The sequence below is a fragment of the Pogoniulus pusillus genome, chromosome 22 (assembly GCF_015220805.1).
Source record: "Pogoniulus pusillus isolate bPogPus1 chromosome 22, bPogPus1.pri, whole genome shotgun sequence".
Classification (NCBI taxonomy): Eukaryota; Metazoa; Chordata; class Aves; order Piciformes; family Lybiidae; genus Pogoniulus; species Pogoniulus pusillus.
In genome coordinates, this window is record NC_087285.1 from 4,369,392 (window position 1) to 4,387,630 (window position 18,239).

At 51.2% G+C, this 18,239-nt stretch overlaps 1 protein-coding gene across 4 annotated transcripts in view; it reads right to left on the minus strand.

The window, feature by feature from the left end:
- RAD50 (RAD50 double strand break repair protein) overlaps positions 1–18,239 on the minus strand; it is a 41,080-nt gene that overhangs the window by 5,516 nt on the left and 17,325 nt on the right. For all 4 annotated transcript variants that reach the window (XR_010306357.1, XM_064161515.1, XM_064161514.1 and 1 more), the window contains exons 15-23: positions 16,759–16,948; positions 14,526–14,652; positions 13,066–13,259; positions 11,257–11,367; positions 9,763–9,855; positions 9,567–9,680; positions 9,316–9,443; positions 6,275–6,499; positions 436–521 (exon numbers count right to left, since the gene is read on the minus strand). Coding sequence is in view for 3 of the 4 variants with exons in the window: in XM_064161515.1 (XP_064017585.1) it covers positions 436–521; positions 6,275–6,499; positions 9,316–9,443; positions 9,567–9,680; positions 9,763–9,855; positions 11,257–11,367; positions 13,066–13,259; positions 14,526–14,652; positions 16,759–16,948 (1,268 nt within the window). In the remaining variant the exon portion in view is untranslated. The remainder of the gene's footprint in view (positions 1–435; positions 522–6,274; positions 6,500–9,315; positions 9,444–9,566; positions 9,681–9,762; positions 9,856–11,256; positions 11,368–13,065; positions 13,260–14,525; positions 14,653–16,758; positions 16,949–18,239) is intronic.

Below are 18,239 nucleotides of genomic sequence, written 5' to 3' on the forward strand. Positions count from 1 at the left end.
CATGGAAAAGGCAAAATTAACTCTATTTATCCCACAACTTCCTACACAGATTGTGCTGGGTTAGAAGGGACCCTCAAAGGTCATTCTTTTGCCCACCCCCCTGCAGGCAGCAGGGACACCTCCAACTGGAGCAGACTGCCCCGGGCCACATCGAGTCTGATGTTGAATGTCTCCAGGAATAGAGCCTCAACCCCATCCCTGGGCAGCCTGTTCCAGTGTCTCACCACCACCCTCATCGTGCAGAGCTCCCTCCTGATGTCCAAACCACACCACATGTAACAAAGGAGTTTGTACAGTCCTGACTAACAGATGCAGCCTTCAGAATGCAACCAACTGTTGCCAGCTCCTGGCCTGCCAGCACTTTGAACACTGGTCTGCATGCTGTGCTCAGCACCAGTGCAGACACATGGGCCAACCCTCCCCACACCACCACACCTTGTCCTCTGTAGGTGCTCCGCCAGAGGTCTCGGATTATTTTGTTGATCTCTTCCATCTTCATGCTGTGAAATGTCATTATTGCCCTGCAGGGAAAACCAAAGCCATGAGAACTCTTCTAAGTGTAAATGCTGCAGTCACAGAGCCCTAGAATGAATCACAGAATCAGCCAGGGTGGAAGAGAGCTCCAAGCTCATCCAGCCCAACCTAGCACCCAACCCTATCCAGTCAACCAGACCATGGCACTAAGTGCCCCAGCCAGCCTTGGCTTCAACACCTCCAGGCACAGCCACTCCACCACCTTCCTGGGCAGCCCATTCCAATGCCAATCACTCTCTCTGACAACAACTTCCTCCTAACAGCCAGCCTAGACCTGCCCTGGCACAGCTTGAGACTGTGTCCCCTTGTTCTGTTGCTGGGTGCCTGGCAGCAGAGCCCAACCCCACCTGGCTACAGCCTCCCTTCAGGTAGCTGCAGACAGCAATGAGCTCTGCCCTGAGCCTCCTCTGCAGGCTGCACACTCCCAGCTCCCTCAGCCTCTCCTCACAGGGCTGTGCTCCAGGCCTCTCACCATGGCTTTAGGCTGGAAGGGACCTCACAGATCATCCACTCCAACCTCCCTGCCAAAGGCTGGGACACTTCTCAACTAAAGTGACTTGATTGCTCAAAGCCTCATCCAAGCTGGTCTGGAAGAGCTTTGAGAAGGGCATCAGTTCCCTTTCCATTCCTTTAAATACTTCTACTAGAAGTATAACTAACATGAGGTTCTCCTCCCATCAAAATGCACCTGAGGCACCCTCCTGCACAAATGATTCTGTTCTCACAAAGGGCTCAGGAAGTCTCAAGAAGTTTGAGAGTGAAGGCAGAAAGCTCTGCAGTCAGCCACACAACAGAGAGCAGGCTTCCTTGACTTGAAGAGATTCATCATTTCTGTGAGGTCTGCCTTCAGACTGACACTAAGAAGGTGAATTCACAGACTGCACTGGGGTGGAAGGGACCCTTCTTGTTGCTTGTTTAACCTCCAAAGTCATCTTGTCCAGCCCTCCTGTAGTCAGCAGGGCCACCTCCAACTAGCTCATGCAGTTCCCCTGCCTGAGGAAAGCTTACCCTTGGAAAGCATGGAAAAGGCAAAATTAACTCTATTTAGCCTACAACTTCCTACACAGATTGCAGTGGGTTGGAAGGGACTCTCAGAGGTCATCTTTTGTCCAGCCCCCCTGCAGGCAGCAGGGACACCTCCAACTAGAGCAGGCTGCCCAGGGCCACACTGAGTCTGAGCCTGAATGTCTCCAGGGACAGAGCCTCAACCACATCCCTGTGCAACCCGTTCCAGTGTCTCACCACCCTCACTGTGCAGAACTTCCTTCTGATGCACAACCTAAGTCTCCCCTGCTCCACTTTCAAACCATTGCTCCTCATCATACCCCCACAGGCCTTTCTGAACAGTCCCTCCCAAGCCTTCCTGTAGGTCCCCTTCAGAAACTGAAATGCAGCTCTAAGGTTTCCCTGGAGCCTTCTCTTCTCCAGGCTGAACAGCCCCAGGTCTCCACAGCAGAGGTGCTCCAGCCCTTTGATCATCTTGGTGGCCTCCTCTGGGCCTGCTGCAGCCTATCCATGTCACTGTTGTGTTGGGCTGCCAGAGCTGGACACAGCAGTGCAGGTGAGGTCTCAGCAGAGCAGAGCAGGATCCCCTCTCTCCATCTGCCAACCATGCTCCTGCTGTAGGCCAGGCCCTCTAGGCTGCAAGTGCAGACTGCACCTGGTGTCAGGCTTTCCACATCAACAGCAGCTTTACTTGCTGGCACAATGTCCCAACAGAGCAGAGACCTGGGTCTCAGGAGGATAGGGCTGTGGAGGTTCCTCAGGGAATTCTGCACTGACAGTAACATTTATCACCACCCAACCCACACCTCTGAAGGGGACTTGTAGCTGCTCTTAACCTACCTGCCCTCTTACAGGAATTGCTCCCACCTGTTGATCACTTTGGGTCCCCTCCAAACCCTAACATCCTGTGATCCTGTTCTGGGGGAAACTGAAGTATCAACTCCAATAGGATTTAAATCCAAAGAAAAGACATCCATAGAACGCTTTGGGTTGGAAGGGAGCATAAATGTCATCTAGTTAACCCCCCTGCCATGGGCAGGGACACCTCTCACCAGCCCAGGTTGCTCAAGGCTTCATCCAACCTGGTCTAGAACATCTTCAGGGAGGGAGCATCCACAGCCTCCCCTGGGTAAGTGTTGACTGAAAGCCAATAATACACTCGTCAGCAGGCACCAGTACAGGTTGGGGCTGCCCTGGTGGGAAGCAGCTCCGTGGAGAAAGACCTTGGGGAGCTGCTGGACAGCAAGTTCTGCAGGGGCCAGCAATGTGCCCTTGTGGCCAAGAGAGCCAATGGCAGCCTGGGGGGCATCAGGAAAAGTGAGGCCAGCAGGGCTAGGGAGATTCTTCTCCCCCTCTACTCTGCCCTGCTGAGACCACACTGGAATACTGTGTCCAGTTTGGAGCTCCCCAGTTCAAGAGAGACAGAGACCTGTTGGAGAGAGTCCAGCAGAGGTACACAAGGAAGAGTGTCCTGCTTTGGCAGGGGGGTTGGACTGGATGATCTCCTCAGGTCCCTTCCGACTCCTAACATCCTGTGAGCCTGTGACTTGAGCATGTCCCCTGTGGAGAGAGACTGAGAGCCCTGGGGCTGTTTGGTCTGGAGAAGAGAAAGCTGAGAGGAGATTTGATCAATGTGCACAAATGGTCTGGTTGATTGGATGGGGTTGGGTGCTAGGTTGGACTGGATGAGCTTGGAGGTCTCTTCCAACCTGGCTGATGCTGTGAAATACTTGAGGGGGGGAGTCAGTGGCTGGGGCCAAGCTCTTTCCAGCAGGCAGCAGCAATCAGCCAAGGAGCAACAGCTACAAACTGGAACAGAGAAGGCTTCAGCTCAGCAGGAGGAGAAACTTCTGTCCAGTGAGGGTGACAGAGCCCTGGAGCAGGCTGCCCAGAGAGGTTGTGGAGTCTCCTTCTCTGGAGACTTTCAAACCTGCCTGGACGCATTCCTGTGCGAGCTACCCTGGGCGATGCTGCCTTGGCAGTGAGCTTGGACTGGATGATCTCTGGAGGTCCCTTCCAACCTGTAAAGCTCTGTGAGGTCTGTGACACATCTTAAGCCAATAAAAGATGACCTGATAGCAGAGAAAAGCCCAGCTGGTGGCTTTCCCAGCTAGAGCTAGAGCCTCTCAACCTCTGGCCATTAGAGTTGCCGTTTCGTCTCGCTGATTCTCCAAACGATTACCAATAAGTGATGCTTATCTCCCTTTTCTTGAAATGATAAGGCTGATTTCCTGCTTTGCCTTAAATAGAAACAGCTGATAGCACACACACAAAAAGGAAGACACACACCAAAAAGAAAAAGGTTCTGAATTTGAAGAGGGAAATTCTTGGAGAGCATTTCCACTGAAGCTGAAAGGGAAGAACTCAACCCAAGCACTCGAGAGCGTCGCAGAACACGTCTGGGCTCAGCTGACAATCCTGGTGGTGTGTCTCGATTGATTGGAGCATTGAAACTGCTTAAAGCAGGGTTCCACAGGCTCACAGGATGTTAGGGGTTGGAAGGGACCCAAGGAGATCATCAAGGGTCCCTTGCCAGAGCAGGACAATCCTATCTAACACAGAGGAACACATCCAGGCAGGCCTGGAAAGGCTCCAGAGGAGGAGACTCTAAAACCTCTCTCCCTGGGCAGCCTGTTCCAGTGCTCTGGGACCCTTCCAGTCAAGAAGTTCCCCCTTGTGCTGAGGCAGAACCTCCTGTGCTGCAGCTTCCACCCATTGCTCCTTGTCCTGTCCCAGGGAGCAGTGAGCAGAGCCTGTCCCCCGCTCCTGGCAGCCCTCAGATACTTAGAAACATTTATCAGATCCCCTCTCAGTCTTCCCCAGGCTAAGCAGCCCCAGGTCCCTCAGCCTCTCCTCATAAGCCATGCCCTCCAGTCCCCTCATCATCCTCCCAGCCCTCCACTGGACCCTCTCCAGCAGATCCCTGTCCCTCTTCAACTGGAGAGCCTAAAACTGAACACCTAACCTGGGCTCTTCCCTCCCTCACTCACCCACCCCCTAACCTGGGCTCCTCCCTCCCCCACTTACCCACTGCCTAACCTGGGCTCTTCCCCCTCCACTCACCCACCCCCTAACCTGGGCTCCTCCCTCCCCCACTTACCCACTGCCTAACCTGGGCTCTTCCCCCTCCACTCACCCACCCCCTAACCTGGGCTCCTCCCTCCCCCACTTACCCACTGCCTAACCTGGGCTCCTCCCTCCCCCACTTACCCACTGCCTAACCTGGGCTCTTCCCCCCCCACTTACCCACTGCTTAACCTGGGCTCTTCCCTCTACCTCCCTCAACAACAGAACCCATCAAAATCACAGGAAGAAATTAAAATCATCACCAGTTTTGGGAGACCCACTTACAAAAGCTTCCCAGAGATGCATTCAGCTCACCTACCCTTGTCTAGATAAAGCTTCCCAGAGATACATTCAGCTCACCTACCCCTGTCTAGATAAAGCTTCCCAGAGATGCATTCAGCTCACCTACCCCTGTCTAGATAAAGCTTCCCAGAGATGCATTCAGCTCACCTACCCCTGTCTAGATAAAGCTTCCCAGAGATGCATTCAGCTCACCTACCCCTGTCTAGATAAAGCTTCCCAGAGATGCATTCAGCTCACCTACCCCTGTCTAGATAGAGCTTCCCAGAGATGCATTCAGCTCACCTACCCCTGTCTAGATAAAGCTTCCCAGAGATGCATTCAGCTCACCTACCCCTGTCTAGATAAAGCTTCCCAGAGATGCATTCAGCTCACCTACCCCTGTCTAGATAAAGCTTCCCAGAGATGCATTCAGCTCACCTACCCCTGTCTAGATAAAGCTTCCCAGAGATGCATTCAGCTCACCTACCCCTGTCTAAACTCCAAATATCACCCAGGTATTTTCTGTATGGATATCATATACCTCAGTCCTGTGCCATCTTTAGCACATTTTCATTTATCTACTCAATGTACACCTTTAAATGCCTGATTTCAGTGAGGAATCACAGAATCAAACAGGTTGGAAGAGAGCTCCAAGCTCATCCAGCCCAACCTAGCACCCAGACCTGGCCAAGCAACCAGACCATGACACTAAGTGCCCCAGCCAGCCTTGGCTTCAACACCTCCAGGCACACAGACTCCACCACCTCCCTGGGCAGCTCATTCCAATACCAATCACTCTCTCTGACAACAACTTCCTAACAACAGCCAGCCTGTGACTTCCCTCGAGGCACAACTTGAGACTGTGTCCCCTTGTTCTGTTGCTGGGTGCCTGACAGCAGAGCCCAACCCCACCTGGCTACAGCCTCCCTGCAGGCAGCTGCAGGCAGCAATGAGCTCTGCCCTGAGCCTCCTCTGCTGCAGGCTGCACCCCCCCAGCTCCCTCAGCCTCTCCTCACAGGGCTGTGCTCCAGGCCCCTCCCCAGCCTTGCTGCCCTTCTCTGGACACCTTCCAGCACCTCAACATCTCTCTTGAATTGAGGAGCCCAGAACTGGACATAGCACTCAAGGTGTGGTCTGAGCAGTGCTGAGTACAGGGGCAGAAGAACCTCCCTTGTCCTGCTGCCCACACTGCTCCTCAGCCAGCCCAGGATGCCACTGGCTCTGCTACCCACCTGAGCAAATAATCAGGTCTCAAACAATTAGGTAAGTCTGTTTACTACTCCTAAATTCCTGCAGGCTTGTGCCATGGAAAGCTGCTTTTGCATCAAGGTTATCAAAAGCAACAGAGCCTAAACCACTGAACTGAACCTCATCTGCCCATACTTACTTATCCAGAGCCTTGTAGTACAGGTCCAGGTCTTTGTTGGCCAGCTCTGTCGTTCTCATCACAATCATCATCTCCCTGTAGGTCTCCTCTGCATCTCTGAACTGTGGCTCTCGGAGTTCCTTTCTGAAGCGAACGATCTCCTCCTCAAACCCACGCTGGCGGCCAAGGGCGAGGTGATGGTTCCTCTTCAGGGATTCTATTCTCTCCTCTAACTGTTTTTGGTCACTGTGAAAGCACAGAACCAGAAAATCGATTGGGTTGGAAAAGGTCTCTCTGCTCAGTGAGTCCAACTCTCAGCCCAAACCCTACCACAGCCATTAAAGCATCTCCCCAAGCGCCATGGCCACACACTCCTCGAACACCTCCAGGGACAGTGACTCCACAACCTCTCTGGGCAGCCTGTTCCAGTTCCTGGCCACTCTTGCTGCAAATAAATTTCTCCTAATCACAGCACATTAGGGGTTGGAAGGGACCTGTAGAGATCATTGAGCCTAACCCACCTACCAAGCAGGGTCACCTTGGGCAGGCTGCACACATGCACATCCAGACGGGTTTTGAGTCTCCAGAGGAGGCTCCACAATCTCTCTGGGCTGCCTGTTCCAGGGCTCCTTACAGCACAGAAGTGTCTTTGTGTCATGGTGAACCTCCTGGGTTCTAACTTGTACCCATTGCTCCTTGCCCTACCACAAAACATTGCTGCAAAGAGCCTGGGACCTCCATCTTGACACCCACCCCCCCCAGCTAGTTATAGACAAGGTCCCCTCTCAGCCTTCTCCTCTCAAGACTGAACAGCCTCAGCTCTCAGTCCTTCCTCTCAGCAGAGATGTTCCAGTCTCTTAATTATCCTTGGAGCTCTCCATTGGACTCTCTCCAGCAGGTCCCTGTCTCTCTTGAACTGGGGAGCTCAAAACAGGACACAATATTCCAGGTGTGGGCTCAGCAGGGCAGAGCAGATGAGGAGAAGAACCTCCCTAGCCCTGCTGGCTACACTTTCCCTGATGCCCCCCAGGCTGCCACTGGCTCTCTTGGCCACAAGGACACATTGCTGGCCCCTGCAGAACTTGCTGTCCAGCAGCACCCCAAGCTCTTTCTCCATGGAGCTGCTTCCCAGCAGGATTACACCTAGTCTGTGCTGGTCCTGGTGGTGTTCCTCCTCAGATGCAGGTCTCTGCATTCATCCTTACTTAACTTCATGAGCTTCCCCCTTTGCTCAGCTCTCCAGACCTCTGGGCAGCAGCACAGCCTGAGGGGTGTCAGCCACTCACTCCACTTTGCATCATCAGAGAACTCACTGAGGGTCCACTCAATGTCCTCATCCAGGCCATTAATGAAGACACTGAACAAAAGTGGCTCCAGCACTGATCCCTGGGGAACACCACTGGCCACAGGCTTCCAAATGGATTCTGCACTGCTGAGCACAACCCTCTGAACTCTGCTCTTGAGCCAGTTGCCAATCACCATCCCATCACCCACTTTGCTTGAGTTTAGCCACGAGGACGTTTAGGAGAGAGCAGCAAAAGCCTTGCTGAAGCTGAGCTAGAGGATATCCTCCTCTGGCACAATTTCAGGCCATTTCCTCTTATTCTAAACCATAGCTGATGTACAAAGGCTGCAAGTCTCTTCTATTTAGTGGCTCACAAGATTTTAATCAAGGTTCTAATTGGGAGCTCATGTTCACAGAATGCCAGCATGGTGGGGGGCTGGGAGGGACCTCTAGGCATCACAGAATCATAGCATAATGGTTTAGGTTGGAAGGGATCTTAAGGATCAGCCACTTCCAATTCCTTGTCATAGGCAGGGACACCTCCCACTAGAACAGGACACTCAAGGCTTCATCCAATCTGGCCTTGAACACCTCTCTAGGGGGGTTGTGGAGCACAGAATGACCCAATGTGATCAAAAATCACATTGGGTCATTCTGTGCTCCACAACCTCCCTGGGCAACCTGTGCCAGTGTCTCACCACCCTGGGCAACCTGTGCCAGTCTCCCAACACCCTCACTGCAAAAAGCCCTTTCCTAACATCCACTTTCCATCTCCCCTCTGCCAGTTCAAACCCATTCCTCCTCCTCCTGTCATTACAAGACCTTGTCACTAGTCCCTCCCCAGCCTTCCTGTAGCCCCCTTCAGATACTGCAAGGCCACTCCAAGGTCTCCTCAAAGCCTTCTCCTCTCCTGGCTGCAGAGCCCCAACTCTCTCAGCCTGTCCTCATAGCAGAGCTGCTGCAGCCCCCTGAGCATCTTGGTAACCTCCTCTGGACTGGCTCCAACACTTCCATGTCCTTCTTGTGTTGGGGGCTCCAGAACTGCACCCAGGACTGCAGGTGGGGTCTGAGGTGAGCAGAGCAAAGGGGCAGAGTCCCCTCCCTTGCCCTGCTGCCCACACTGCTCTTGCTGCAGCCCAGCACAGGGTTGTGTCTGGGCTGCACTCACACTGCAGCCTCCTGTTGAGCTTTGCATCAGCCCAGGTCCTCTTCCTCAGGGCTGCTCTCAGCCATTCCTCACCCAGCCAACCAACCTCCCTGCTAAAGCAGGTTAGAGAGTAGCTCACTATATTGTAACTACAAAGTCTGTAGCAGTTCAAATTGTCATGCTAAGATCGTAAGGGCAAGGGTCTGGGGAACAAGTCTTATGAGGAATGGCTGAGGCAACCAGGGCTGTTTAGTCTAGAGAAGAGGGAGGCTCAGGGGAAACTTCATTGCTTTCTACAACTCCCTGACATGATAGAGAGAGAGGTGAGGGTTGGTCTCTTCTTCCCAGTATCAGGTGACAGAACAAGAGGAAATGGCCTGAAACTGTGCCAGGGGAGGGTTGCACTGGACATTAGGAACAATTTATTTGCTGTAAGAGTGGTCAGGGATTGGCACAGGCTGCCCAGAGAGGTGGTGGTGTCCCCATCCCTGGAGGTGTTCAAGAAACCTGTGGCCATGGCACTTGGGGACATGGCTGAATGGTCATGGTGGTGTTGAGAGTTGGACTGGATGAACTCAGAGGCATTTTCCAACCAAAACAACTGTCTGGTTCTGGTTTGAAGATGCTTACTTTTTCAGCTGTGGGACTTTCATCTCTCCCATCTCCTTCACCAGGTGCTTTATATTGTCCTCGACTCCTTTCAGCTCTTTATTCCGTTCTCTCAAAGTGAGATTATCCTGCAGCCACCTTTCCTGTATCTATCACCACACAAAGCAAAAAAGTTGGATCATGTCTGAGTGAATCCATTTGCAGCTCCCAACACTGAGTCCTGCACACCCCAAGCAAGCTGCAAACACAAAACAACAAAGGGAAGCATTTACCTTTTTAGTGTCAATATCCTGGCGAATGGTTTCCATCTCTTTACTTATCTTTTCCTTCCGTTTCTCACAGGCAGCTAATTGAGAGTTTAATTCTTCAAGTTCAGCCTCCTTTTGCTGAAGAAATGAAAGAGCAAAGCATTTGAAAGACCAAGAGTGCTCCTAATGTCCACTTTTCATCAGCTAGTTTGTAGGTTACCTTTTTGTAGTCAGCTTTCCTCTGTTGAATGTAGTTTTCAATTTCTTTCACGTGCTTGTTTATGTCTTTAACTTTCTCTTTGATGCCATTGATCTGCAGGGGGAAGTGAAATGGCACACAAAGAGGTATAGGTCAAGTGAAAAAGAGTTTTATCATAGAATCAAACAGGTGGGAAGAGACCTCCAAGATCATCCAGACCAACCTAGCACCCAGCCCTGGCCAGTCAACCAGACCATGGCACTAAGTGCCCCAGACAGCCTTGGCTTCAACACCTCCAGCCATGGCGACTCCACCACCTCCCTGGGCAGCCCATTCCAGTGCCAATCACTCTCTCTGACAACAACTTCCTAACAACAGCCAGCCTAGACCTCCCCTGGCACAGCTTGAGACTGTGTCCCCTTCTTCTGTTGCTGAGTGCCTGGCAGCAGAGCCCAACCCCACCTGGCTACAGCCTCCCTGCAGGCAGCTGCAGACAGCAATGAGCTCTGCCCTGAGCCTCCTCTTCTGCAGGCTGCACACCCCCAGCTCCCTCAGCCTCTCCTCACAGGGCTGTGCTCCAGGCCCCTCCCCAGCCTTGCTGCCCTTCTCTCAACACCTTCCAGCACCTCAACAGCTCTCTTCAATTGAGGAGCCCAGAACTGGACACAGCACTCAAGGTGTGGCCTGAGCAGTGCTGAGCACAGGGGAAGCCCAAGAGCTGAAACACTGCCACAGATCAGACACCTGGTAACGTTCTTATCAAGGTACAATTCCTCACCATCCCTGCCTTTGATTTGCTAATAAAGCCTTCAGGGTCTGGAGTACAGGTAGTCCTTATCACCATGAAGCTAGTGTTCAAAACAAAGCTATCACACTCACTTGTGCTTACATCCGAGAGAAGCAGGCCTGGCTCCTGGCAAGGACAGGTTGCAGTCTCCCTTGTTATTTCTCTTAGATTCCAGTAAGACTGGTGAGCACCAAACGTCCTCAAAAGCCTTTTGACATGACTACCAAAGGTTAACTGCAACTCAGGTCATCTCCTGACTTGGCTACATGACTTTTCCTTCAGAAGTAGCACCACAGATTGATAGAAAGATTTGGGTTGGAGAAGAACTCCCAACATTACCCACTTCCAACACCCCTGCCATGGGCATGGACACCTTCCACTAGCCCAGGTTGCTCAAGGACTCATCTGACCTGGCCTTGAACAGCTCCAGGGAGGGGACATCCACAACCTCCTTAGGCAACCTGTGCCAGGGTCTCACCACCTTCACCATGAAGAACTTCTCTAGTCTAAATCTGCCTTCTCCCAGCTCCAAGCCATTGCACCTCACCCTATCACTTCAAGCCCTTGTCAAAAAGTCCCTCTCCAGCCTCCTCCTTTCAGCTACTGGAACCTTAAAGCATTCACTGAAGTTGCTGCTGTTCCCTACAAGCAAACTCATTCCCATGGTTTCCATCAAAGCCTGGAGATGATGCAATCCTATCTGCCAGTGATGCCAAGAGCACACCAACCTTCTCTTGTGCTTCTTTATTACATGCAGTCCTTTTATTGACCAGATCCTCCTTCTCCTGCTGCAATTCATCCAGGGCTGCATTCAAAGGAAAGATCTGCTCTTTTGCTTCCTGAAAAACAAACAGTTGAGAGGAAATGCTCTTTATTTTCTCACTCTCTTAAAGGTCAATGACTTTTCAAGTGGGAGAAAATGAAATGAGGTGTTACTTATTTCCATTTCATGGTGGGGGGGTTTGTGTGTGTTTAAAATAAAGATGTAAGAAGATGTATTAAAAAAGTTCTGGGAGTTGCCAAAAACCACAGATTGGTTTGGGTTGGAAAGGACCTTAAAGATCATCTACTTCCAACCCCCTGCCATTAGCAAGGATACCTCCTTGAGCAGCTCACTCAAGGTCCCATCCAACCTAGCTGTGAATACTGCCAGTCTTGGAGCCTCCACATCTTCTCTGGGCAACCTGTTCCAGTGTCTCAGCATCCTCATGGGGAAGGATTTCATCCTAATGCCTCATCTAAACCCAGCTTCCAGTTTGAGGCCAGCACTCCTCATCCTCTGCAGACAAAAAATGAGGAAGGATTTCATCCTAAGGCCTCATCTAGATCCAGCTTCTTCCAGTTTGAAGCCAGTACTGCTCATCCTCTGCAGACACAAATGGGGAAGGATTTCATCCTAAGGCCTCATCTAGATCCAGCTTCTTCCAGTTTGAAGCCAGTACTGCTCATCCTCTGCAGATACAAATGGGAAAGGATTTCATCCTAATGCCTCATCTAAGCCCAGCTTCTTCCAGTTTGAAGCCAGCACTCCTCATCCTCTGCAGATACAAATGTGGAAGGATTTCATACTAATGCCTCATCTAAGCCCAGCTTCTTCCAGTTTGAAGCCAGCACTCCTCATCCTCTGCAGATACAAATGGGAAAGGATTTCATCCTAATGCCTCATCTAAGCCCAGCTTCTTCCAGTTTAAAGCCAGCACTCCTCATCCTCTGCAGATACAAATGTGGAAGGATTTCATCCTAAGGCCTCATCTAAGCCCAGCTTCTTCCAGTTTGAAGCCAGCACTCCTCATCCTCTGCAGACACAAATGCAGGAAAGTATTTAATAGCACATCTTACTGGCTAGGACCACAGGATTGTGGTGGGTTTTTCCCCCTCAGGAAAACAAAGCTAAGAGTTCTAGAATCATAGAATGGTTTGGGTTGAAAGGGACCTGCAAAGGTCATCTAGTCCAACCCCACCCTGGGGTCCACAGGGACAACTTCCACTAGATCAGGTTGCTCAAAGCCTCGTGGAGTCCGAGCTTGAATGCTTCCAGGGATAGGCCCTCCACTACCTCTCCCTGGGCAACCTGTTGCAGTGTTCCACCACCCTGATGGTGCAGAACAAGTTCCTAATATCCAAACTAAATCTGCTCTTCTCTGATGTCATACCATTGCTCCTCATCCTATCACTGCAGGCTCTTGTGAACAGTCTCCATTCTTCTTGCAGCCCCTTTCAGGCACTGCAAGCCTGGAGCCTTCTCTTCTCCAGGCTGAACAATCCCAGCTCCCTCAGCCTGTCCTCGTAGCAGAGATGCTTCTGCCTCTTGATCATCCTTCTCTGGACCCACTCCAACAGGTCCATGTTGTTCTTGTGTGGAGGGCTGCAGAATTGGACACAGCACCAGAGGTGAGGTCTCACCAGAGCAGAGTGGCAGAATGCCCTCTCTCCACCTGCTGCCCACGTTGCTTTTGGTGCAGCCCAGCATGTGGCTGGCCTTCTGGGCTGCAGCTGCACATTGCTGGCTCACATTACCAGTGCAGAGCATTTCCTACCTTGATCTCTCTGCACAAGGACTGAACCTCAGTGGTTAACTCCACTGATTGCTCCTCCAGCTGCCGCCGCCGCTGCATGCTGCTGGAAATCTGAAGCTTCTCTGCTTTGAGGTCATTAACTTCACTCTTCAGCTGCTGAATCTGGGTTTGCTGGTCTTGCTTGAGTTTTTGCTTCAACTCAATTTTACCAGTAACTGAGGATGGAAACAAGCAGTGAAACAGTCAGTGTGCTAGTTGGAAGCTAGCTGGGATATTTTGGTGAGAAGAGTTAGCTGACAGGCTGTGAAAAGGAAGCAGTGGTGATGTCTGCTGCACTCATAGGCTTGCTGAGATGGATAAGAACAAGAACATAAACAGACAGAACAGAGCTGCTCTCTGGCTCTGGCTGCCTGCACTTTTCTCCCTAACTCCCCCTGCTTTCTAACCCCCCTGGCTGATTCTCCAAACTCACCTAGAAAGTAAGGCAGAGTCTGGGAGAAGGTAGAGGGGTGGAAAGGAGGTGGAAGGGTGGTTGGCAGCCCCTCCTGGGGACTCTGGTTTCTGGGAGGGCTGCTGTGTTTCTGTATTTCCTTTAGCTTGTCTCTTTCTGTCTATAGCTGTATAGATTGTAACTACCTGCTTGTCTATTGTGCTAAGCTGTAAATACAAAGCTTCATTCTAATTTCCAGTTCAGCTGAGTCTAATCTGGGTCATTTCATAAGAGTGGGGGAGCAGGTAGCACCCAAACTGTCACAGTCAGCCTGTTGTCAAAAAGATTGTTTCATTGAATCACAGACTCAAGCAGGTTGGAAGAGAGCTCCAAGCTCAGCCAGTCCAACCTAGCACCCAGCCTTGTCCAGTCAACCAGACCATGGCACTAAGTGCCCCAGCCAGGCTTGGCTGCAACACCTCCAGGCATGGCAACTCCACCACCTCCCTGGGCAGCCCATTCCAATGCCAATTACTCTCTCTGACAACAACTTCCTAACAACAGCCAGTCTAGACCTCCCCTGGCACAGCTTGAGGCTGTGTCCCCTTCTTCTGTTGCTGAGTGCCTGGCAGCAGAGCCCAACCCCACCTGGCTACAGCCTCCTTGCAGGCAGCAATGAGCTCTGCCCTGAGCCTCCTCTGCTGCAGGCTGCACCCCCCCAGCTCCCTCAGCCTCTCCTCACAGGGCTGTGCTCCAGGCCCCTCCCCAGCCTTGCTGCCCTTCTCCAAACACCTTCCAGCACCTCAGCAGCTCTCTTGAATTGGGGAGCCCAGAACTGGACACAGCACTCATGGTCTCCCTTATGAAAATGTTAACTCACAGTACTCACAGCACTGATTGTCTCCCTCATCACAATGTTAACTCTGAGCTAAGCCACCATGACCCCAAACCAACCAAGTGCTAGAAGAGAGTTATTTCACAATGCAGAGCATTCTGCTTCTGCTGGCAGCAAGTCAATACAGAAGTGAAAGGCTGGGTTTGTGTGACCTACCTGTATCCCACAAGTGTTTTCTCTCTTGTTTCTCTTGGCTTACTTGGAGAACACTTCTACTCAAATCAACCCCCAGCAGCTTAGCCTCCTGCTGAGCAATTCTCCGTTCAACATCTCTAATATCAGTCTGAAAGTATGATAAGAAGTAGCATTACCATGCTATTAGTGCCTAACAGTGTGGGTTTTTTGTCTCTGGAACAGAAGAAAAAGCTTGCAGCTTGAGGAGTTCATGACTCAAGACCTTCAAATTGATCTCCTCTGCTTAAGCAATGGGACATCATTGGCAGTGAGGCTGCTAGGAACTGGAATTCCTCATTGTGAGAGGAAATCAGTTGGTAAGGATGGATGGGTTGTGACACCCCCTCAGAACAGTGCAACCAGTGCCTGTGACAACAGAAGAGCCTTAGGAGGTGCTGCCATCTCCCACCCATGAGATGCTCTCAGCCCTTTGCCTGGCCTCAGGTTCTCTGCATAATTGCCCCTCTTGTGGTTCTGTCAAGCAGAGACTTTGTGCTGCTAATAAAGGCCTGGAGACTGTTCAAAACAGGTTCCTGTGCCAGGCTAAGTGTAGGATATCCATGCCCCCATGCCACAGAACAGGAAAGCATATGTGACAAGACAGAAAGTGGTGCCAAGGCCTGGCCCAGGCTGCCCAGGGCACTGTGGAGTCCCCATTCCTGGAGGGGTCTCAAAGCAACAGAGATGTGGTGCTGAGGGGCACAGTTTAGTGGTGACCTGGCAGTGCTGGGCTCATGTCTGAACTCCATGATCTGACAGGACTTTTCCAGCCTAAATTATTCTGTGATTCTCTGCAAGTAAAGAGAGCAGAAGCTGAGAATACATTGAGGACTGTTAAGGACTGAAAGCCACTCTGGTGTATGTGTGGCTGTGCTCAAGCTCTGGATTATTCCTCTGTTCCCAGTTACCATAGCACAGAACAGCATCAGAAGAAGGGACACTGTGGTTCTTAGAAGAAGGAATCATTACATAACATGTGAAGCTTAATTAGTTCTAAGCTCATCTATGTTCTAGTGTCTTCCACAGTGTTTTTACGTTGTTTGAAAGGTCTTTAAGACCTCATAGTTAAATGCTACAAGTAGCTATCAATGTCATTGAGTCAACCAGGATGGGAGAGACCTCCAAGCTCATCCAGACCAACCTAGCACCCAGCCCTGGCCAAGGCCACCAAGTGCCTCAGCCAGGCTTTTCCTGAACACCTCCAGGCACAGCCACTCCACCACCTCCCTGGGCAGCCCATTCCAATGCCAATCAATCTCTCTGCCAGGAGCTTCCTCCTAACATCCAACCCAGACCTCCTCTGGCACAACTTGAGGCTGTGTCCCCTTCTTCTGTTGCTGCTTGCCTGGCAGCAGTGCCCAACCCCACCTGGCTACAGCCTCCCTGCAGGCAGCAATGAGCTCTGCCCTGAGCCTCCTCTGCTGCAGGCTGCACCCCCCCAGCTCCCTCAGCCTCTCCTCACAGGGCTGTGCTCCAGGCCCCTCACAGCTTTGTCGCCCTCCTGTGGACATCTTTCAGTACTGCAACATCTCTCTTGAATGGAGCAGCCCAGAACTGGACACAGCACTCAAAGTGTGGCCTGAGCAGTGCTGAGCACAGGGGCAGAAGAACCTCCCTTGTCCTGCTGCCCACACTGCTCCTGAGCCAGCCCAGGATGCCATTGGCTCTGCTGCCCACCTGGGCACACTGCTGGCTCATCTGCAGCTACTCTCTACCAGTGCCCCCAGATCCCTCTCTGCCTGGCTGCTCTCAGCCACTCTGTCCCCAGCCTGCAGTGCTGCTTGGGGTTGTTGTGGCCAAAGTGCAGAACCCTGCACTTGGCCTTGTTCAATCTCCTCCCATTTGCCTCTGCCCACCCATCCAGCCTGGCAAGGTCCCTCTGCAGGGCTCTCCTACCCTCCAACAGCTCCACAGCTGCTCCTAGCTTGGTGCCATCTGCAAACTTACTGACGCTAGACTCAGTCCCTTGGTGCAGATCATCAATACAGACATTGAACAGGACTGTGCCCAGCACTGATCCCTGGGGCACACCACTAATGCCAGCTGCCAACTGGATGTGGCACCATTCACCACCACTCTCCACCAAGTTTTTGACCCATCTCAGAGTCCTTGCTTACAGCAGAGGTGGGTGGACTAGAAGACCTCCAGAGGTCCCTTGCAACCACAGTGCACTCTATGACCACTCAATTAAGAGAACAAAATTACCAAAGCATACCTGGTACCTTTCCATTAGTGTTATATCCTGTAAGCATGCCTTGCCACTCTCCTCCTCAGTCAAAGCTGTCTGCAAGGCTGCTTCCTGTTCTTCTATCTCAGCCTTCAGGGCTGCTAAATCCCTGTTTGCATTCTGGATCTTGTTCCTCAAGTTTGGTATGTCCCTGTGTTGGAGTTCATCTACAGTTTGCCTGAAACAAAACCCAAATCCATTCAAGATTTCCTTTGTCAAAAGCAGAGGTTTAAGTTCAGTGCACCCAAGGCCACAAAGTCTGTGATATGATTTAATAGCAGAGGATCAATTGAGCCAAATATCATCCCCTTAAGCTTGCCCACGTTTGATGCTACGTAGCCAGCTAAGGCAATGACACATCACTTTAGACAGGTCCTGGCTGTTAACTTCAGTACAACGAATGCTCATCAGAGGGCAGAAATCCTCTGTGCAGGAGTGCCCTCTTGTGAAGGAAAGCTCTACCCTCCAACATTTGCTCTACAGACTGACTCAGAACAAAGGTCTGCTCTGACACTGGAGCCTCCTCACCTGCTGGCAGGAAAAAAGCTCAACATACTATTCTCACTTGAGATGCTGTTAGACTGCAGCCTCTTCACCTGCTGGCTCTACTCTTCTTCAGTCTACTCTTATTTTCAATGCTGTACAAGTGCTAAAAAACCCAAAACACTGACAAGAAATATGGTTGACTGTGTTTTGGAGGAGAAAAGGAGGCAAGAACCAAAGAGTTTTCATAGTTTAACAATCATTCAGCCTGGAAATGGGAAAATACTGCAGGCATCCTTCCTGAACTGTTGATATTGCCTATTTTCTGCTTTCCAAAAAACCCCAAACCACATAAAAGAGGTCTTTAAATAACTGATCAAACATATTGGATTGGACTCAGTCTCAAGGACATAGATACATTCCCAAAGGATGGAATGGCACATGAATGGCACTGGCAATCCACTCTAAAACCCAGAGAGGCCTTTCTAGAGCATCACAAACTGCCAGCAACAAAAGCCAGTGTTGAAGGAGATATACACCAAGCTGCCATTAAAGGTTGTTTAAGCAGGTTCAGCTCCCATTCTGTCTCCACAAACCTCTGTCTCTTCAATTTTAAGACACATATTTAATGTGCTGTGGTGTGAGACACATTTTGGTAACACCAAATCCATTTTAAGTTACAAGGAAAATAGCAAGGAGGGGAACTGTGCCTGGATAGTGTAAACAACCACAGGAAAGTAAATATGCCACTACTTTGTTCTTGCCTCACTCTTAGGAGAGTCATAGAATGGTCTAGGTTGGAAGGGACCTCAAGGATCATCCAGCTCCAACCCCCTTCAGGGATGTCCCTTGCTAGAGCAGGTTGCTCAAGGCCCCATCCAACCTGGCTTTAAACACCTCCAGGAAGGAAGCAGCCACAACCTCCCTGAGCAACCCATTCCAGTGTCTCAAAGGAGCAGAAACAGCCAGAACATAAACCAGTTTGA